Source organism: Synchiropus splendidus, chromosome 1 (genome assembly GCF_027744825.2).
Source record: "Synchiropus splendidus isolate RoL2022-P1 chromosome 1, RoL_Sspl_1.0, whole genome shotgun sequence".
NCBI lineage: Eukaryota > Metazoa > Chordata > Actinopteri > Syngnathiformes > Callionymidae > Synchiropus > Synchiropus splendidus.
The window spans coordinates 62,665,903-62,682,563 of record NC_071334.1 but is presented as its reverse complement, the minus strand read 5'-3'; the positions used below and the strand labels follow the sequence as shown (position 1 = coordinate 62,682,563).

At 45.4% G+C, this 16,661-nt stretch overlaps 2 protein-coding genes across 5 annotated transcripts; one reads left to right on the top strand and one right to left on the bottom strand.

The window, feature by feature from the left end:
• The first annotated feature begins 1,245 nt into the window (after nt 1-1,245).
• LOC128752832 (interphotoreceptor matrix proteoglycan 2-like) lies at nt 1,246-12,030 on the top strand. Its single transcript, XM_053854492.1, has 18 exons — nt 1,246-1,630; nt 2,081-2,247; nt 2,326-2,387; nt 2,473-2,507; nt 4,968-5,833; nt 5,900-6,061; nt 6,218-6,276; nt 6,355-6,375; nt 6,465-6,682; nt 6,834-6,892; nt 6,960-7,161; nt 7,236-8,800; nt 8,878-9,097; nt 10,110-10,320; nt 10,402-10,590; nt 10,667-10,826; nt 10,890-10,963; nt 11,048-12,030. The coding sequence occupies exons 1-18, from the start codon at nt 1,369-1,371 to the stop codon at nt 11,079-11,081; spliced, it is 4,566 nt and encodes a 1,521-aa protein (XP_053710467.1). The 5' UTR covers nt 1,246-1,368; the 3' UTR covers nt 11,082-12,030.
• A 1,061-nt stretch (nt 12,031-13,091) lies between these two features.
• iqcb1 (IQ motif containing B1) lies at nt 13,092-16,585 on the bottom strand. 4 transcript variants are annotated; one of them, XM_053843812.1, is made up of 15 exons: nt 16,460-16,585; nt 15,928-16,036; nt 15,708-15,858; nt 15,518-15,629; nt 15,388-15,457; nt 15,203-15,302; nt 14,979-15,145; nt 14,783-14,901; nt 14,606-14,724; nt 14,464-14,530; nt 14,326-14,401; nt 14,108-14,259; nt 13,916-14,047; nt 13,707-13,848; nt 13,092-13,635 (listed from the first exon to the last, which is right to left on the bottom strand). In XM_053843812.1, the coding sequence occupies exons 2-15, from the start codon at nt 16,034-16,036 to the stop codon at nt 13,415-13,417; spliced, it is 1,737 nt and encodes a 578-aa protein (XP_053699787.1). In that variant the 5' UTR covers nt 16,460-16,585; the 3' UTR covers nt 13,092-13,414. The 4 variants fall into 4 exon arrangements, with proteins under 4 accessions (XP_053699787.1, XP_053699780.1, XP_053699797.1 ...); XM_053843805.1 differs by having other exon boundaries at nt 16,491-16,584; XM_053843822.1 differs by having other exon boundaries at nt 16,418-16,578.
• Nucleotides 16,586-16,661: the final 76 nt, after the last annotated feature.

The window sequence follows — 16,661 nt, the reverse complement described above, 5'->3', positions numbered from 1 at the left end:
CCGTGTTATGTACGAAGAACAAAGCTGTTTTTAAGTGCTTTCTCTGCAGTCAAATGACCCGATGCTCTGTACATGGCTCTACCTGATGAAGAGCCAAGTATAACAAGCTTCAAACAGCCACCTGTTTTTGTGTTACTTCTTAATTCTTTTTTTAGTTTTTCCCAATTGTATCTAAGAATAAGCTTGTCGGAAACTTTTCCTTAATGAAACGTCGGTTGATCATTGATGTTCCGAAACCTCTGCTCTCCGTGATGCGCTGCGGGGTCAGTGGTCACTAGGTTACAACGCAGTGTGTGTGTGCGCGCATGCATGATCGCGAGCGTGTGCGTAAAATCCTCGAACCCCCTGCCTTCGTCCAATCAGCTTACGCTTTGGTAAGCTGGTTAAGCAGCAGGAGGTCGCGTGTCCTCCGAGATAAAACATGACAAACAAGACAGACAATCGGTCATCAATAACACACACAAAGAAACCCATGTGACCGTGTGGTACGAAGGGTGAATCGGAGCACACTGGTGGAGTCAAGAGAATGTCACATATTAGCCACATGTTTTGTGCTCACATTTTAAATAGAGAATTGTCTGTATTAAATACATGATGAGGAAGTGAAGTCCTCATCATACACCATGGAGAACAGCATTGTGAGGAGTTGGTTAACACAGACGCACAGTGGAGACATGAAAAGGTGCGCTGCTGCACGTGTGACTCACGTGAGCAAAGAGGACTCAGCAGTCGAATATTGTAGCTGGTTAGATTGGCTGTTTGTCAAAGTGTCCAGTAGGGGGCCTCGTTATAATTACCTTTTTCCACCACCTGCAGTGCTGGACCATAGGCTGTAGTTGGGCCCTCAGTCGACCTGATGCACCGCTCTTGTCTCTGTGGAAACCAGTCAGAGAAAATAGCAACGAGTGCCGGAATATAGAGGTTTATTTTACCACGAAGCAGGGGGACAACTGTAGCACCTCTCTGCTTTGGTGGAATGCTATTATTCGCAGTCCTTCTGGATTTATTTAGCGAAATTATTGTGGTCCTGAAAGTTAATCTGATCAGTTCATGGAAGTATTAGGCCCCTTGGGATAGTGCTACCCACAGTGTCCTCGCCATGTAACCCCCCAGTGGTAAAGTTGAGAGAAGTTCCTTGGTCTCTTGTGGACGCCTCTGGTCTCTGGTGTACTCTCTCCTGCGTCGTGGCTGATCCGTGAGATTAACTAATCAGATTAACTTTGAGTCGAAGGGAGACAAAAATCCAGTATGCTCCATCTGCTCACCTGAGAGGCCGACGCTGCTGTCAGGACCGGACACTAGTGGACACCTGCGAGCGTACCTGTTGCCAGGTGGACCTGAGGACGGATGAGCTGAGAGAGGAGAAGGATGGGGAGACGGAGGCTGCTGCTGTGGATGCTGCTCCTTCTCTCCCACTGGGACATCAGTGGCCCGAGTCCCACCATCGCCTCCCTCCCAGACACAGGAGTGCTATGGACACCGGACTCTTCTGGACTCCTGCGGCTCGGGCCGACTGGGTCGCCGACCCGCCAGCGTAGACAAGCCCTGTTCCCCAGTGGGGTTAAACTCTGCCCTCAGGAGACTTTAGAGGAGATTGTGGAGAGCCACCGCAGCTACTTCCACTTGAGAGGTTTGTAGTAATCCAGCTGTACTGTAGTTAGCATTTGTCCATGTCAAACTTGCTGCATTCATCGCATTAGCATTTCCTGTAAGCATCGTCCCTGTAAAGTGATGATGAAGCTTCAGCATGAGTTAAAGTTAATGTCCCTAATCTAAGTTGCATGTGGCTCTGCATTGTTTGCCGGAGAGAAACTACCCATCGTAACATTACCGAGATATTTGTTTCTATTTTATATGCTCTTCTCAAATAACTCTAAAATATTTTGGTGTTTCGAGCAGTTTGTGTTCATATTAATGGGCCCCAAAATTGACTCAACTCTGAGTTATTGATCAGTTTTATTCTTTAACTACTTCTTTAACTTTGTTCTGCAACTACTTCCAGCTGCTTGTGTTTGTAATGTGGAAGAAATTGGGGAAGTGTAGCTGTCTGAGCAGACCGTTCTCATCCGTGTTGTCACAGTGTGTCAAGAGATGGTATGGGAGGCGTTCACCATTTTCTGGGATCGTCTCCCAGAAGGTGACGAGTACCAGGTTTGGGTGCGTCGCTGCGTGGACGGGGCTGTTGGTGTTGGGGACATCAGCGCCTTCTTCAGCCAGTCAGAGGAGCACATGGGGGTGGTCAGGACTGTAAGTGCCCACTGCATATATACATCAATTGTCATTCCAAATTTTGTACGCATTCATTTGTATGTTTTCTGGATGCAGAGGGTTACTATGACGACGACCGCCAGCAGCGCTGCGGGGACCCAGACGCCTTGCCGCTGCACGTAAGAAACTACTCTAGATCCACTATGGCAATCATTGAGCGTGAGGGAAGTGTCCACACCTAGAACGTGTGTTTGTGTCCCGCAGCTCGACCACCGTCCACACAGAAGAATCCACACAAGGTAATTCATTTGCTTCTGAACTTCACAAGTTTAGTCTAAGATTGATCCAAAATCCAGCCGACTCTTTTGACAATTCTGCTATGACTTGCTTCTTTCCCCCCTCTCTCTCTCTCCTTCCTATTCCTAGCCATCATATGCTTCCCTACGCCGTTCATCCTTGTGATCCTCTCTCCTCATAGTTCTTGAACTAACCTTCTATTTTTACCTTCTTTCCCTTCCACCCTTCTCTTTGTTGCACCCTTTTTTGTCACTTTCATTATGAAACTTCCTTACTATAGATTATGGGGTCACATGATATGAAGATCAAAGGGCATCCCAGTCCATTCAGCCTCTGCATATTCCCTGTATTGTGTTGTGTGTAAAAATATTAAAACAGAAAAAATGTTATTTATGTAATTTATCTCAGTGGTGGAACAATGACTCCTTATTGTTGGCAATCCACATGGGTATTTTATAGTATGTGCACAAAAAAATCAAGAAAAAAGACAAAAATCATGTATTCGGATTTTTAATAGACAAAAATGAAACAAAAGACAAGGAGCTAACTATATACTGTAAATATAATCTCTTCCAAACTAGAGTCGGGACCGTGTCCGAGCGTTACCCCTGTTCCTCTGATACTCCTGCTGCCCGTCTCTCACACAGCACAGTGATGACAACTGTAGTTACATGCCAGCTAGGTGCTAATCCTTCATCTCTGTTGTCAGACGTGGCTTTTTTAAAAGGATTGCTGGATAACAATCCAATTAATTTGCTCAAATGTTAGTCCTTTGACTGACAGCGCTGCCACTCCTGCCAAATTTCTATTTCTTAATTCCTTAGTGACCTTTGGAGCCATACAAGAAGTCGTGGCGGCTCCTTGTTTGTCTTGCTTTTCCTCGGCACGTCAGGTGTTGTTAGCGTAGCTACACCTGCGAAGATAAACACTGCTGCTCTTAAACCTCTTAGAAATGTGAGCTTCGCGTTTGCTTAACCTGAGCGCTAATGTCACAGCGCCATCACTAATGTTGAGCTAATTTTATCACATATAACACAAGCCTGTGACAAGATGATGGATATGGCTGAATTCAACACATCAAAAACCTTGAACTCTATTGCATGGCTTGGTTCAAGGTTGAATGGTGTTCGTGAGCTGGCTGAAGCAGCAACAGTGGGACGGTCATGTGACAGCACTTGCACGAGTAAATATCATCTGTTATGCTTATGTACTAAGGTAAAAATGAATGTCCTGCTGGTATAGATGATAGAAAATAAACATTCCATCTTAAAATACAGTTCAGCAAATGATACTGTTAATGAGATTGGGTGTTCTTAACACATTAAGCCCTTTAGTAAATTAGGATTTTAAGCATGCAAACGGCAGGTTTCATCGGCCTCATCTGTGTGCATCAGGTTTACACTTGAGATTTTTGTGCTTTCTACTGCTTAGTTTGTTGGCATAGTAGGGATAGCTTCTCTTTCACTCGTGAAAAATGCATAAATGAAAAATGATGAATCCAGTTTCTGTAGTGTTCATCGATTGACTGGAGTCACCCATCTTTCGGGGTTTTGCCCAAATTTGAGTCGAAAAAAAAATTGCAACATGGTTTTACATATCTAATGATGGCCATTATATTAAAAATAAATGCTGACACAGTGCATAAAATGTATGGGATATATTTTTGGAACATATTTTTAATTTCCATTCGCTGGCCATTGACATCGTAAAAGATGGATTAATCTGTTGTTAAGTACAATCATGGTCGACCGTCTGCCGCTTATCCCTCTAATCTTATATGCGCAGACAATACAGGAGGACACTATAGACAGCTTTTATGAGACCTATTATCCATCTTAGGCTGTCACACGGGTCAATCCAGGCCACAGGCCTGAAACTGAATCCATGGATGTTTTGACTTGTTAATGTTAATATCCTGGCTGATTCAATCTGAATTTTTGGATTTGCAGATGAGCTATCAATTCACCGTGGAGTGTGATGCTGTGATTATTTTTCATGTGCTTATGTTAGTGTTTAAATGAAATACTTCACTTTTGCTACTAAAGCAGACGACTGAGTCAGGTGTTCTGTCTTCTGCATCTGTTAGACGCTGCCCTCAGAAGGGGGAGAGGAGCTGCATTGGCTACTGCTTAATTAATTTATGTCTCTGACAGTATGTTCTATGTGCTGGTGTAGTTGTGGGGGAAGGGCACTATACATAACGCCAGCTACATTGTATGTCGTTTATCAGACGCTTATCCAAGAAACGTACAGTGGATAAGCATGTGGGGTCATGGACCTTGCCCTACGCTCAACCATCAGAAGGTTGTCTGCGTGACGAAGTGTAACACGCTGTTAGTAGCTGAGATTCAAACCTTCTGCTCTACAGTTGCAGCTTGTTGCAAAATGTGCTGCGTATAGAGGGAGTCTTGGTGTTGACAAATTGTAAATGTGATTGTTCCATTCAAATGTTGTTTGTTTAGGTTCAAGCTCAGATGCAACGCCGGCTGAAGGTTCCCCATTTGTTTCCGAGGTTGCTTCTGACCAGCTGTCTCACACAGTCACCCACAATCCCATTGGTGGTGAAGTTCTGGTCTCTGATGACCCAGGGCCATCTAAGGTTCCGACAGCTGCCCTGGTCACTTCGAAGTCTGTTGACTCATCAGCTCCTCAGCCAGAACACGGACCAATAAAAATCCCTCTGACTCCAGAGCCACGGTTACCAGATGACCTCCTGACTGTTCTCCCACGGACAGATCCCGTCCCAACACAGTACTCCACGTGGACCATGAAGGACCACCCTCTAAAGACTGAGGAGGTGCGCTCTGATAATGACGATTTGGGGAGAATTGTACCAAAACCAGAACACCACCCCCAGGAGAAAGAAGGGGATGAAAAACACACAGACGGTCCTGAAGCATCCCCACACGTTTCTAAAGAACCAGCCACTGTCCAACCAACCCTTTCTAAGAATCCAACAAGGAAATCCACAGAGAGGCCCCAATTAGAAGAAGAACATAAAGATGAAGTGGAACCTCCGGCAGTCACAGGCACACCTCTTGAGACAACAAAACTTTCAGCATTTGCTACTGCAGACCCAGGATTAGATGATGTCACCAGACCTTCTCACCCATTCTTAGAACCAGCAGCAGTAGCAGGTGAGGAACAGTTACCATCAGAGGATCAATCCGAGTCTGAACCTACAGAGGAACCCGGATCTGTGCATACTAGCAAAGAGTACGCCGGTGAGACCAACAATGGGAATTTCAATGATGCGACCGAAATGCCTCAGGAACCAGATCAGAGCATCCTTGGAACCCATGATGCCTCCGTAGAGGTTGTCGAGTCGGTGAGCTTTCAAGGAATGGCCCAAACGTTTTTAAAGATCTAGAAGTTAAAGCATACTTTGTTGCAGATCGGTAACGAGATACAAACAGGAGCAGATCTGGACCAGAGCATGCTGCAAGATCAGGTGGTGGAATTTAGTGTCAAACTAAGAGGGGAGACCTACAGCGATGCTCTCCGGGACCCAAGCAGCCACCAGTACCAGCAACTGAGTCGCCATGTCACTCACAAGGTACCTGTCCAAACAACTCACGGCTGACTAGATTGATGAATTCTGGATATTTGGATTGCTCCACTGCACAACTGCAATAACAACCCCAGTCACGCGAATATGCTATGTTTAGTGGTTTCATTCTATATTTAATTGGACAATGGATTGGTCTTTCAGGTCCATGATGTCTTCCACAAGCTTCCAGGCTTCAAGGATGTCTTCATCGTAGACTTCAGGTATTTAGATTTCTACTTTAAAACTCATTTATCCAGAGTACATCAGCAGTAAGGGTGAACTTGTTTTCTTCTTTTCAGACCTCAGAAAGATCTGGAGAGGTATGTAAACCCCTCAGATAATGTCAACTTTCCCAGAGCTATAGTTACAATCTAACTCTGGTCGCTTCCTGTGGACCTGTGTGTTGCAGGGGTCTTGTGGTCTCTGTCCACTACGGTGTCACTTTGCAAGTGGGCAGTGGTGGTATGTCCAATGACACCCTGGAATTTCTGAAGCTGCAGAATCGCTTGGTGGAAAAGAACTTCACGGGCGCTGGAGAGCAACCCACCATTGTCTACACCATCACTGACTTCAGAAACTTCATCACAGAGGCTCTGCACCATTCACCCTCCAACAGCTCAGAGAATAGTAGGATCCTGTATTTATTGTCCAGCTTTTATTCTGTATACACATACACATTGTTGTTTCATGGTTTTTAGAACAATCTATGAAGCACTTTCCTTAAAGGCCTTTGTTCCCTGTCTCCAGGAATAAAGTGTAGCTTTCTCTTTTCCTTCAGATCAAAACCTGCTTCCTCCTGTCAAACCACCAAGTCTAACTGATGGCTCTGCGGAAATGGTGAGAGTGGATGACTGAGAGCTCTTCATTACCCTCTGAATTTACTCATGAGATTGGTCTGTCATAGGGCAATGTCCTAGCAGCAGAAAAACCACCAGATTCTTTTCCTTCTGTGGCGACGGACGTGTTCCTAAAAAAAGACGACTTTCTTCTGGACTGGAGCGCTGCTCCCAATGAGCCCCCGAGTGAGAATGACGTACTTATGTTTGATGAGAGCACCGCAGCCCCGTCTGCTGGCAGCAAGATGGCTGACTTGCAAATGCATGATCGTATGTATCAAATGTCAATATTTGTTTGTGAATGTGGATAAAATGTTGGTCTCAATGGTTTTTCTTGGTGAAAGGTGACAGCAAATTGGTGGATGAAGGATTCCTTTTCACTGACGCTGTGGCCACGACTGTTCCTCCGTCACAATTCAACTATGAGGTTGTGCTTGAAGACGGGTCAGGCTCTGGCTCCTCTGGAGATGGGCAGGGTGCAAATGGGTGGCTACAGCCTTCACAGATCCTACCTAGTGGCTTGGAAGTCCTGCCACCGCCAGACCTTGAAGAGGAAGATGGAGAGGAGTTGATAGAAAAAATGGAAGAGGGTAAACTTTTTGAGGATGAGATGAACACTGAGGAGCTAGTTGGCATGGATGACATTGAAAAAGGGAGGCAGGGGAAAGATGGTGAAGGCACGGCCACAGGGGACAAAGTTGAGATTGAGGGCGGCGACAAGAATGAAGGAGGAGTAATGCCGGATTTTGACAGTGAAAAGATTGTGGCTGCCAGTGAGGAGGTTCAGGAAAGACATGGCATTGATGCCTTGGAAGGGTTGGAAGAAGAAACCAAAGATGAGGATTTTGGGGAGAGTGACAAGATTCTTGGGCTGTCCACATCCGAGGAATCAAACCAGCCCATATTTTATGACCAAACCTTTCCAGATCGGATTCCTGCAACCCTGCACTATAGCACTGATCCGCGCCTCAGTACGACCCCCCTTCCAGTAATGGTACCCAGCCAGAATCTTGAAGCCTCTGGGGGTGAATACAGTGATCAGACAGAATCATTTGACAGTTTCCCCACAAAAACAGCATCACCTGATGAGGAGCTGTGGTCTTGGAAGGAACCTGAAGACGCACACAAAATTGACCAGAGCGTTTTGGAAGAACAAGAAAATCAGTTTCATTCTGAGTCACCTGTTACGGTCCTTCCGTATGGATACTATGATCACCCAGAGGTGGAAGTGATTGAGGAGCAGCATCTTGGCATATCTGCAATTCCAAACTCTGGTCGGGATCTGCACAAAGACCAAGACCAGGAACTGACTGTGGATCAAGTTATGGTCATCATAACAACAACTTCTTCACCAATCACCACCTTCTCCCCCACAGCTGGCCATGTTTCCACAAGCTCACCTCATCCCTCCCCAAGCCTGATCCCCGACCCTGATCCTGTCCTCAGTTGGCCGGAGAGGGATTCCCCATTCACCAGAGTATCTGACTCTGTGCTGGAGGAGGATGACACAGTTTTTCAGCAGTTTCCGGACCTCCAGGGTGACGATCTTGCAAGCACACCTCAATCGCCTGTTTCACCAGTGGCCCCTTGGCACCCAATACAACCTACACGACAAGAAGACTTACATTATATCAGCACCGTTCAGCCAAACATCACCTCTGTTGACCCAAGCTTTAGTATGGATCAATATGAAGGCAGCATGGCAGTGGATGGTGAAGGCAGTGGGTTCTCCAGTGAGGTTAGAGGGAATGATCTGGGAGCCCATGGGCAAGACCGTGCCCAAAGCCAGGCAGGTCAGGACCTACTGGTGTTCTTTCGCCTTCGTGTAACCAACATGAAGTTTTCATCTGACCTCTTCAACAAAAGCTCACCACAATACCGGTCTTTGGAGCAACGCTTCCTCCATCTGGTAAGAACTACAAAGAACCACACGTACACTCATTTGCCACCAAATAGATTTCAGATCTGTGTTTCTTTTGCCCGTAGCTAGTGCCATTCTTGGAGTCGAACCTGAACAACTTCCAGAACCTGGAGATCCTGAACTTCAGAAATGGGAGTGTCCTGGTGAATAGCCGAATGAGGTTTCGAGAGCCAGTTCCAAGGGGTGTGGCTACAGTGGTACACCTGATACTGGAGGATTTTGCCGTTGCTGCACACCACACCATGGATCTGGACATTGATACATACTCACTGGACGTTGAGTCAGGTTTGTCATACATTTTTACCAACTGTCTCAGATAATGTGAAGAGTTGTACAATATATAGTAGCAACATTTAACAAAGTAGACAAGGTTTGGACATGGAACCTGCCTATTTTCAGCGTTCGTTCTCGTAACAGGAATGGACACCAAGAAAATGCTTTAACTGGCGTGAGACTTGCTGGTCAGGATTATTTATCATAATAAACTGGAAGCACAAGCAAGGTCGCAGAACAAATGGACGACCTTTTGAGAGCGGGTTCGTGTAGTTCATAGACTGATCCATGTAGTTTGGGACTGCGTCTAAGGGGATTGGGCAGATAACAGTGTGTACATTTAGCTAATCGGTGGATGACTTGAAAATAAGTCGGATAGCATATGTAGGTTAGTAGGGTGGGGGCATTGTTATCGTTCCAAGTTCACAGACATGTGAAGGCCCATGTTAGCGGTTCGCGTTTATAACCTCAAACTCATCCCAGTGTGTGGGGTGCGTGTATTGATACAGGATCTCTGTATAAATATATAAAGTATTGAAAATATATTTATTTGAAATCTGAATGCTATACTATAGAAAAATGTGACATTTACTACCATACTGCTACAGGTGACTATACAGTGCATGTTTTAGGTTTGCACGAGGTTTTATCACTCTGCGAACACAAGCCCTCTCAGGAACGTGTCCCGCCATAGAGCCCACCTTGGCAAACGTATAGGTAAGGCAGGGTCAGGTGTGGGGGGTCAGGTGACTTCCTCTTAATCACAGATTATCGTCTGAGTCTACGTCTGTCACTTTTTAAATCTCACTGGGTTAATTTTAGAAGGAAGGTGTTATGGGGGCGGAGCTAACAGACGCCTGTGGTCCGTTTGATCCTGATGATTTCAAAGGTGACACCCGGTCCGCTTGTTAATCCGTCTGAGCCTATCAGAGCCCTTCTCGTCCCCCAGCTCACCCAGATCAATTGACCCGTATCACATGACCGTAACGCCAATCACATGACCATAGTAACTGGTGTCTTGCAGGTAAGGGTGCGGATCCCTGTAAGTTCCAGGCGTGTAACCCGTTCTCCAAGTGCTTGGTAAACCAGTGGTCCGGCGAGGCCGAGTGCGTGTGTGATCCGGGATACGTCAGCGTGGATGGGCTGCCGTGTCAGAGTGTGTGTGACGCAGACAAACATTTTTGTCTCAACGATGGCAAGTGTGACATCATCGCTGGGAAGGGCGCCATCTGCAGGTTAGGAGGCTCATCGTCTTCTTGCGCATTGTTTGTAATATGGTAAGCATAAGTGTACGACATTGAACTCCTGTCCCACAGATGTCGAGTCGGGGAGAACTGGTGGTACCGCGGTGAACACTGTGAAGAATTTGTGTCTGAGCCCCTTGTGGTCGGGATCGCAATAGTGTCGGTGGCCGGATTTCTGACTGTAGCTGCAGGAATTTTCTACTTGCTCACGAGGGCGCTCCGGGAGCAGGACGATAGCGAGGACTCAGAAGACCCAGTGAGGTGAGAGGACGACTTCTGGACGACGGACCCAGCGTTAGATCAGATCCGGTTATTGATATTGAACTGCTTCTCTCAGGCAAGACGACGTGCTGACGGCAAAGCGATCGAAGATGCTCAACTCTATGTATGATTGTGAGCCCGTTACAGCTCACTATTACCATCGCTATGATGATAGCCTGCCGTCCTACAGAAGCTCTGTGCAGTCCTCCAGTCAGAACACAGCTCTAACGAGAGAGGTACAGAATTAAGCACAGGAAATGAGCCATCTCACTTCCTCACCAATGTTCAATGGTCCACAGGAGCTCCAGCAGAACCTGAAGATGATCGCATCGCAAGACGAAAACTTTGATGACTTCCTGAGACACACTCGAGTGTAAGCATCCAAAACACTTGATCTAAATGTGAATGAAGTGAAGTGAAATTAATGTGACCTTTTGCGTCATTATTTGGCCTACAGATATTTGGAACGAAGAGGAAGTTCAACAACTTAACAGGAATATTTTTAAACTATGGTTAACATTGGTGTTTGTTGCTGACTTCTGGAAGTGACCCTCCTGATCATTCCAACCAACTCCTTGCAGAGAACAGCCTTCATCTGCTTGTCACGCCTGTTCCATGCTTTTATTTACATACTGATGTTTTTTGCTTGAGTGAAACTACATCTGATTATCCTTCTTGCTTAACCTTTCGCTAATGTGTGCACTTCCGCTGCCGCACAAAGGACAGGTTTGATCATTTGTACTCTGTTTTTCCTCAGTTTGCAACACTGCGACTGCCGTCAGTGCCTGTTAGCATCAGCTAGCACCAGGTAGCATCTATTAGCACCGACATTTTTGATGAGCGGGGTTGTCGCGCAAAGTTTACATTTCTTAACCTCACTGGAGCGATGGAGTGTTTTTATTCTCACACCATGTTTTCTTTCTTTAAAAGTCACGCAAAATGAAAAGTGTTACTATAAAAGCTTGTAACATCAGACAATGCACAAAGGCAAAGCAGTCTTGTTTCTTGGTACGTCATTTTCAACTTACATCAAGCAGAACTTACACAATATTTAGCTTATTTATGTCCAAGTGCAAAATAAATACAATTATAGGACACGTTGGCTGCTTTGGCGTTGCCTGCTATTATATTATTATTATCCTCAGCCCAGTATTCTAACCAGTAGGCATCACTGTGTGGTTCTAATGTCCACAGAAATATCATCTGAAGCATTTCCCCGTCACGGCCGCTTTTATCTAATGTGATGTAAAGCAGTCTTATCCTGTAGCTCATCATCAAACTTAATCTGTGAATTCACAACAGCACAAATATTACTGGGGTCTTGTAGAGAAAGTGTCATTGTAGTCATTTAAAAAGTCCAGTGTTAATGTGGTCTGTTTTTTGGTAGCTAATAATATTTTTTCTGTAATAAATTTGTGATTTTTACATTGTTGTTGGGTCTGTTGTTCTCGAATCAACGAGACGTTCATACAACCCTTTGTCAATGGTTCACTGAATGAAATCAAACACTACAATGACCTTAGCTGAAATAAGATCACCCTGGAGGTAAAAGGCTTGGACTGATCTAATTTTGGTGACATCATGAAGACACTCTAATCGCACTACAGGGTGCCATTAAACTTTTGGCAGCATGTCCACACCCTTCCTCTGAACCAGTTCAAAACAAGGTGGACAAGCTGTCCCAGTTTTAAATACCAAGAAGAGTGAAGGATAAAATCTATTTTCATTAATCTGGAAAAGCTAAATTTATTTATACAGTTTATTTCATACAATGAGATGAGTACATTCAAACAAATTCCATGAGCGACTAAACATTTACAGAACATAAGTGTGAATCCAAAGGGAGTCCATTTTCAAACCCCCAAAACTACAAGTGAAGGTTTCAAACCTCACTTAGAAGTAGCACACTGAACATACTGGGAGATCAACATTATTTATACATTCCTACCATCTGATATATACTCAAATGCTGTCCTCTGTGCACTTTATGAAAAGTCGATATTGTCACCTGTTATGAAATTCAAACAACAAATGAAACCTCAACCCATGAGCATCACTACAGTAGGAGCAGCAAGGTGCCTGGTTTTAGTAAATTCTCCAAAAATACATTTTATAAAATCCAGAAATGTATTGCTTATTTGATTAATCAGACTAAACCATTGCTGTGCTGTAACACACACTTCCACTTATTGCTAGAACCCGTTTATGTAGGAATTTGACAATACTATTTCTTGCCAGAAGGTGACGCTCTCGATCCGTTTGCAATAACAATAGCGCGTCTGGTGAAATTGTGACGTAGAAGTGTAACGTAAGCGTGGGCAGTAATCTGAATGGATCTTTACTTAAAGAGCGCTGAAGTATATATATATATATATATATATATATATATATATATATATATATATATATATATATATATATATATATATATATATATCACGAGCAGACGCTTGCGTTCATCTTCACGCTATGAAGAGTACTGACTGACTAGTATTTACCATGTACCTGTCAGACGCTTCTCCTTGGAGACACATAAGCCTCACAAACCTTTCAGACACCTTAGTTATTTAGGAGCAGAATTACATTTGGCCAGTCGGACACCACAACAAAGTTGGACTGCTGGCCTTCAATCCTGCTGAAACACCTTCACTTCAGCCAAGAACACCACTAAGCAGTAGAAATGGTCACATTTTATTGAGAATTATTTAAATAAACACTTTCATTCCCTTCTTTCTTAACTATTTCTAGTCCTGAGAGCCATAAATTACATTCCACGTCTGTTGGTATTTGTCCATAAAAATGTGTGACTGGCTTGGCCCTCAGGTCATGTCTGCTGTTGGCCTCCTACATACAGCCCTTCAATTGGCATCTCTGGATTTTCCATTTGAGCAGAACCAGATGAGTCCCTAAGCGTCCTCCACCATGGCAGGCGGTCCACAAGCATGCGTGCGTTGTGAGCCTGACGTGCACGAGCTGCGATTGTTCCGGAGTGGCTCAGAAAGGAGGGGACATCTGCGGCTGTGATGTCTGAGAGAGCAGGGGCCTCTGTAGTGGAAGTTTTGGACAGATTCTCAAAACAGAGCTTTCGATTGCATGAAGAGTTGAGTGTATGAGACCTTGAAGTAGATCTAGGTAGTTGTTAGTTTGAATCAGCAGAAGTTCCACTCTCTTCTGATCATCTGACACCTGCAGCTGCTGCAGTCGCCTCTGCACGTCGTCATGGAGACGCTGGCAGTCCTGAAAATGGACACCTGGAGACTACATACAGATAATGATATATATACATGCAAGTCATACAGTTAAATGTCATACAGGAAAAACATACAGGATGATTACTGATGTATTCTTCAACTTGCTTCTTGAGCTCTACTCTCCTTGTGTCTGTCAAACCATTTTGGCCAAACACTGTTGCAAGCTGGGCTCTGGCTGTGCGTCTTCTCTTCAGAAAGCGACGCACCTGGAACAATTACAAGCCCATTAAAAGACGGTGTAGGTAGATGGGATGTGGCGTGCGTACCGCCCTCTGCAGGGTCCGTGCCGCCTGCTGTCGTGTCCGTGTCCGGCCCAGTGTGGCTTGGTAGTGCTGACGCACTCTAAACCCCCTCCACATTCTCTGGATGATAACAGCTGCTCGCTGCTCACAGTTCTGCAGGAACCACTGCACCTGCTCTGAGCACAGACACGTACTGTATTAACCTGTCTGTCGTCTACACCACTTCAGCGCTCTTTAAGTACCAGCAGGGAGCTTCTGCAACAGCTCTCTTTGCTTTTGGTGAAAACGTCTCCTTGCCTGCTGACGCCTGACACGCATCTGAAACAAACACACACACACTCTGTGGGAGTGTCCTCATAATCCCTCTCTCTGATTCTCACCTGAAACTTCAGCTCTTCCTCCAGCTGCTGAGCGATCTTCTGTTGTTGCTGCTGTCTTTTACGCGCTCTGACAGACACAGAAACACAGAGCACACACACATGGCTCTTCCATTTTTCAAGTTCCGGAAAGAGGCATCTGTACCTGAATCTCCTCTGCAGAGTTGTCACAGCTCCACTCAAACTCTTGACTCTACGTCTAGCGAGGTAAGACCTCCACGCAGCTTGGATCACACACGCGGCCCTCACACACTCAGCAGACATCTGCACACACAAGTGTGAGGACCACCTCAACAGATAAGGTCATGAGCAGCCAACTTACTTGGTACTTCCTCGTGGGGTCTGTGGGGTCACTGTGGGGTCTGAGCTGATGAATTAACTTATTGACATCTGAGTCAAAGCCCCGTCCATGCCAGTCTTTGGCCAATAGGCTTTCCAAACCTTAGAAATATTGACGGATGTAACTGTAAGTCATTCGCTGTAAGGTTATGAATCAAAATCCTGTTTTAATTCCTGACCTTTAAATCCATGAAGGAAGGGCTTGAGATCCAGCTGATCGGACATCAGTAAGATGAGCCGGATACAGGCTCCGCCCACGCTGGAATTACTACTGACTGCTAACTGGCCCACCGCATCATTCAGCAGGAGGAGGATGGAGTCTTCACTCAGAGCAGCCAGGAAATCCCTGTCAGTGAAATATACACTGTGAGACTGCACTGGGAGACAGTCAGGGAGTCATTACCTTGAGGCCTTGCAGATGTGAATCCACATCTGGATGCAGAGCAGGGAAACTGTGGCATCATCACACATCTGAATGCGTTCATAATGAATGGAGCTGAGGACTGAACACGCACAGACACACACACACAAAAATAAACAGAGCTAGTGTACGATAAACATCTGCACAAAAAGTGGGTGTTTTTATACCATGGGCTGTGAGGTGTGAGTGACGTCTCAGCAGCAAGCTAAGTGATTCCAGTGCCATCCTGTAGTCAGACTGAAGGGCAAGAGGGTTAGACGTCACAGAAGTGAACATATTTGTTGACAACATTCTCACCTCTGCTCTTAACATGAGTTGACACGTCAGTGACAGAAGAGAGTCAACCAGTGAGGGCAGTAAAAGACCCTGGAATGATGCGGACATGCTGCCCTCACAGGAGCAACAGTGACTGTGAAAGACAGACAAGGTTGTGTTAACTGTATATAGCGAGGTCAGAGATCTGTTTCTGTGTGATACAGGAATTTACCTGATGAGCAGGGCAAGTGTGGCGCACTCACTCCAATGTTCCTGCAGGTGCCTCGGACCCAGGGACAAAAGTGTGACGCAATTAGGCAAAACGCCACTTCGATGGAGGTTTGACAGCAATCTTGAGGTAATTTCTCCATGATCAGCCAATTCTGACAAGAGACGTGCATCGGGTCAGCAGGTGCCTTCACTGTGTCGGGCCTGTCTGCAGACATTCTCACTTTGAAGAGTGCTGATGAGCAGGTAGAGCCTCTCTTTCACTCCCAGGCCGGGTGCTTCCAGCAGCACCCCCAGCTCCTGCACCTCCTTCATCTTAGCCTCCTCATCCATCTGAAAATAAGTCTTCACAATCAATAGGTTTGTCACCTAAGATGACATTCACTTGGATTGTTGAGGCTTGGAAGTAGGTGATTTCACTACACTGTTGCGACAACGTAAAAGCTTAATTTTATCGTACATAACACCTTTTTTTCAGAACATGTGCTTCTGCCCAGATGTTAAATTAGCTGGTGTAATATTAGCATTTGTGACGAAGGTGTTAAGAGGAATATAAAACATACAAACATACAGAAATACAGATACATGTACGATCTGAAAACACGATAATGATCATCGATATCAGCGCTAGCAGTGACCCGGAATAAACCATATTAGCATCATCGTTAGCATCAGTGACGTGAGCACAACATGTAAGCGTTTAGACTCAAATACCAGGAGCTTTAGCTCACACTTGCGAGGCAGAAAGCCACCGACCAATGCAGCAAAGTCGACCGGGAGGTCTCACATGGATCGGTTTGTTTTAAAACCAGGATTTTTTCCAGCGAAGCTTCTTCGGCTCGGAATACAGGAACTCGCCGGCGACGCTTTCCTGTTTCCCCGGACAACGTGACGTCACCGCGCCACGACGTGCCCGCTCCTCTGCACCAAACCATTGTGAGAACATTTGACCGATTAA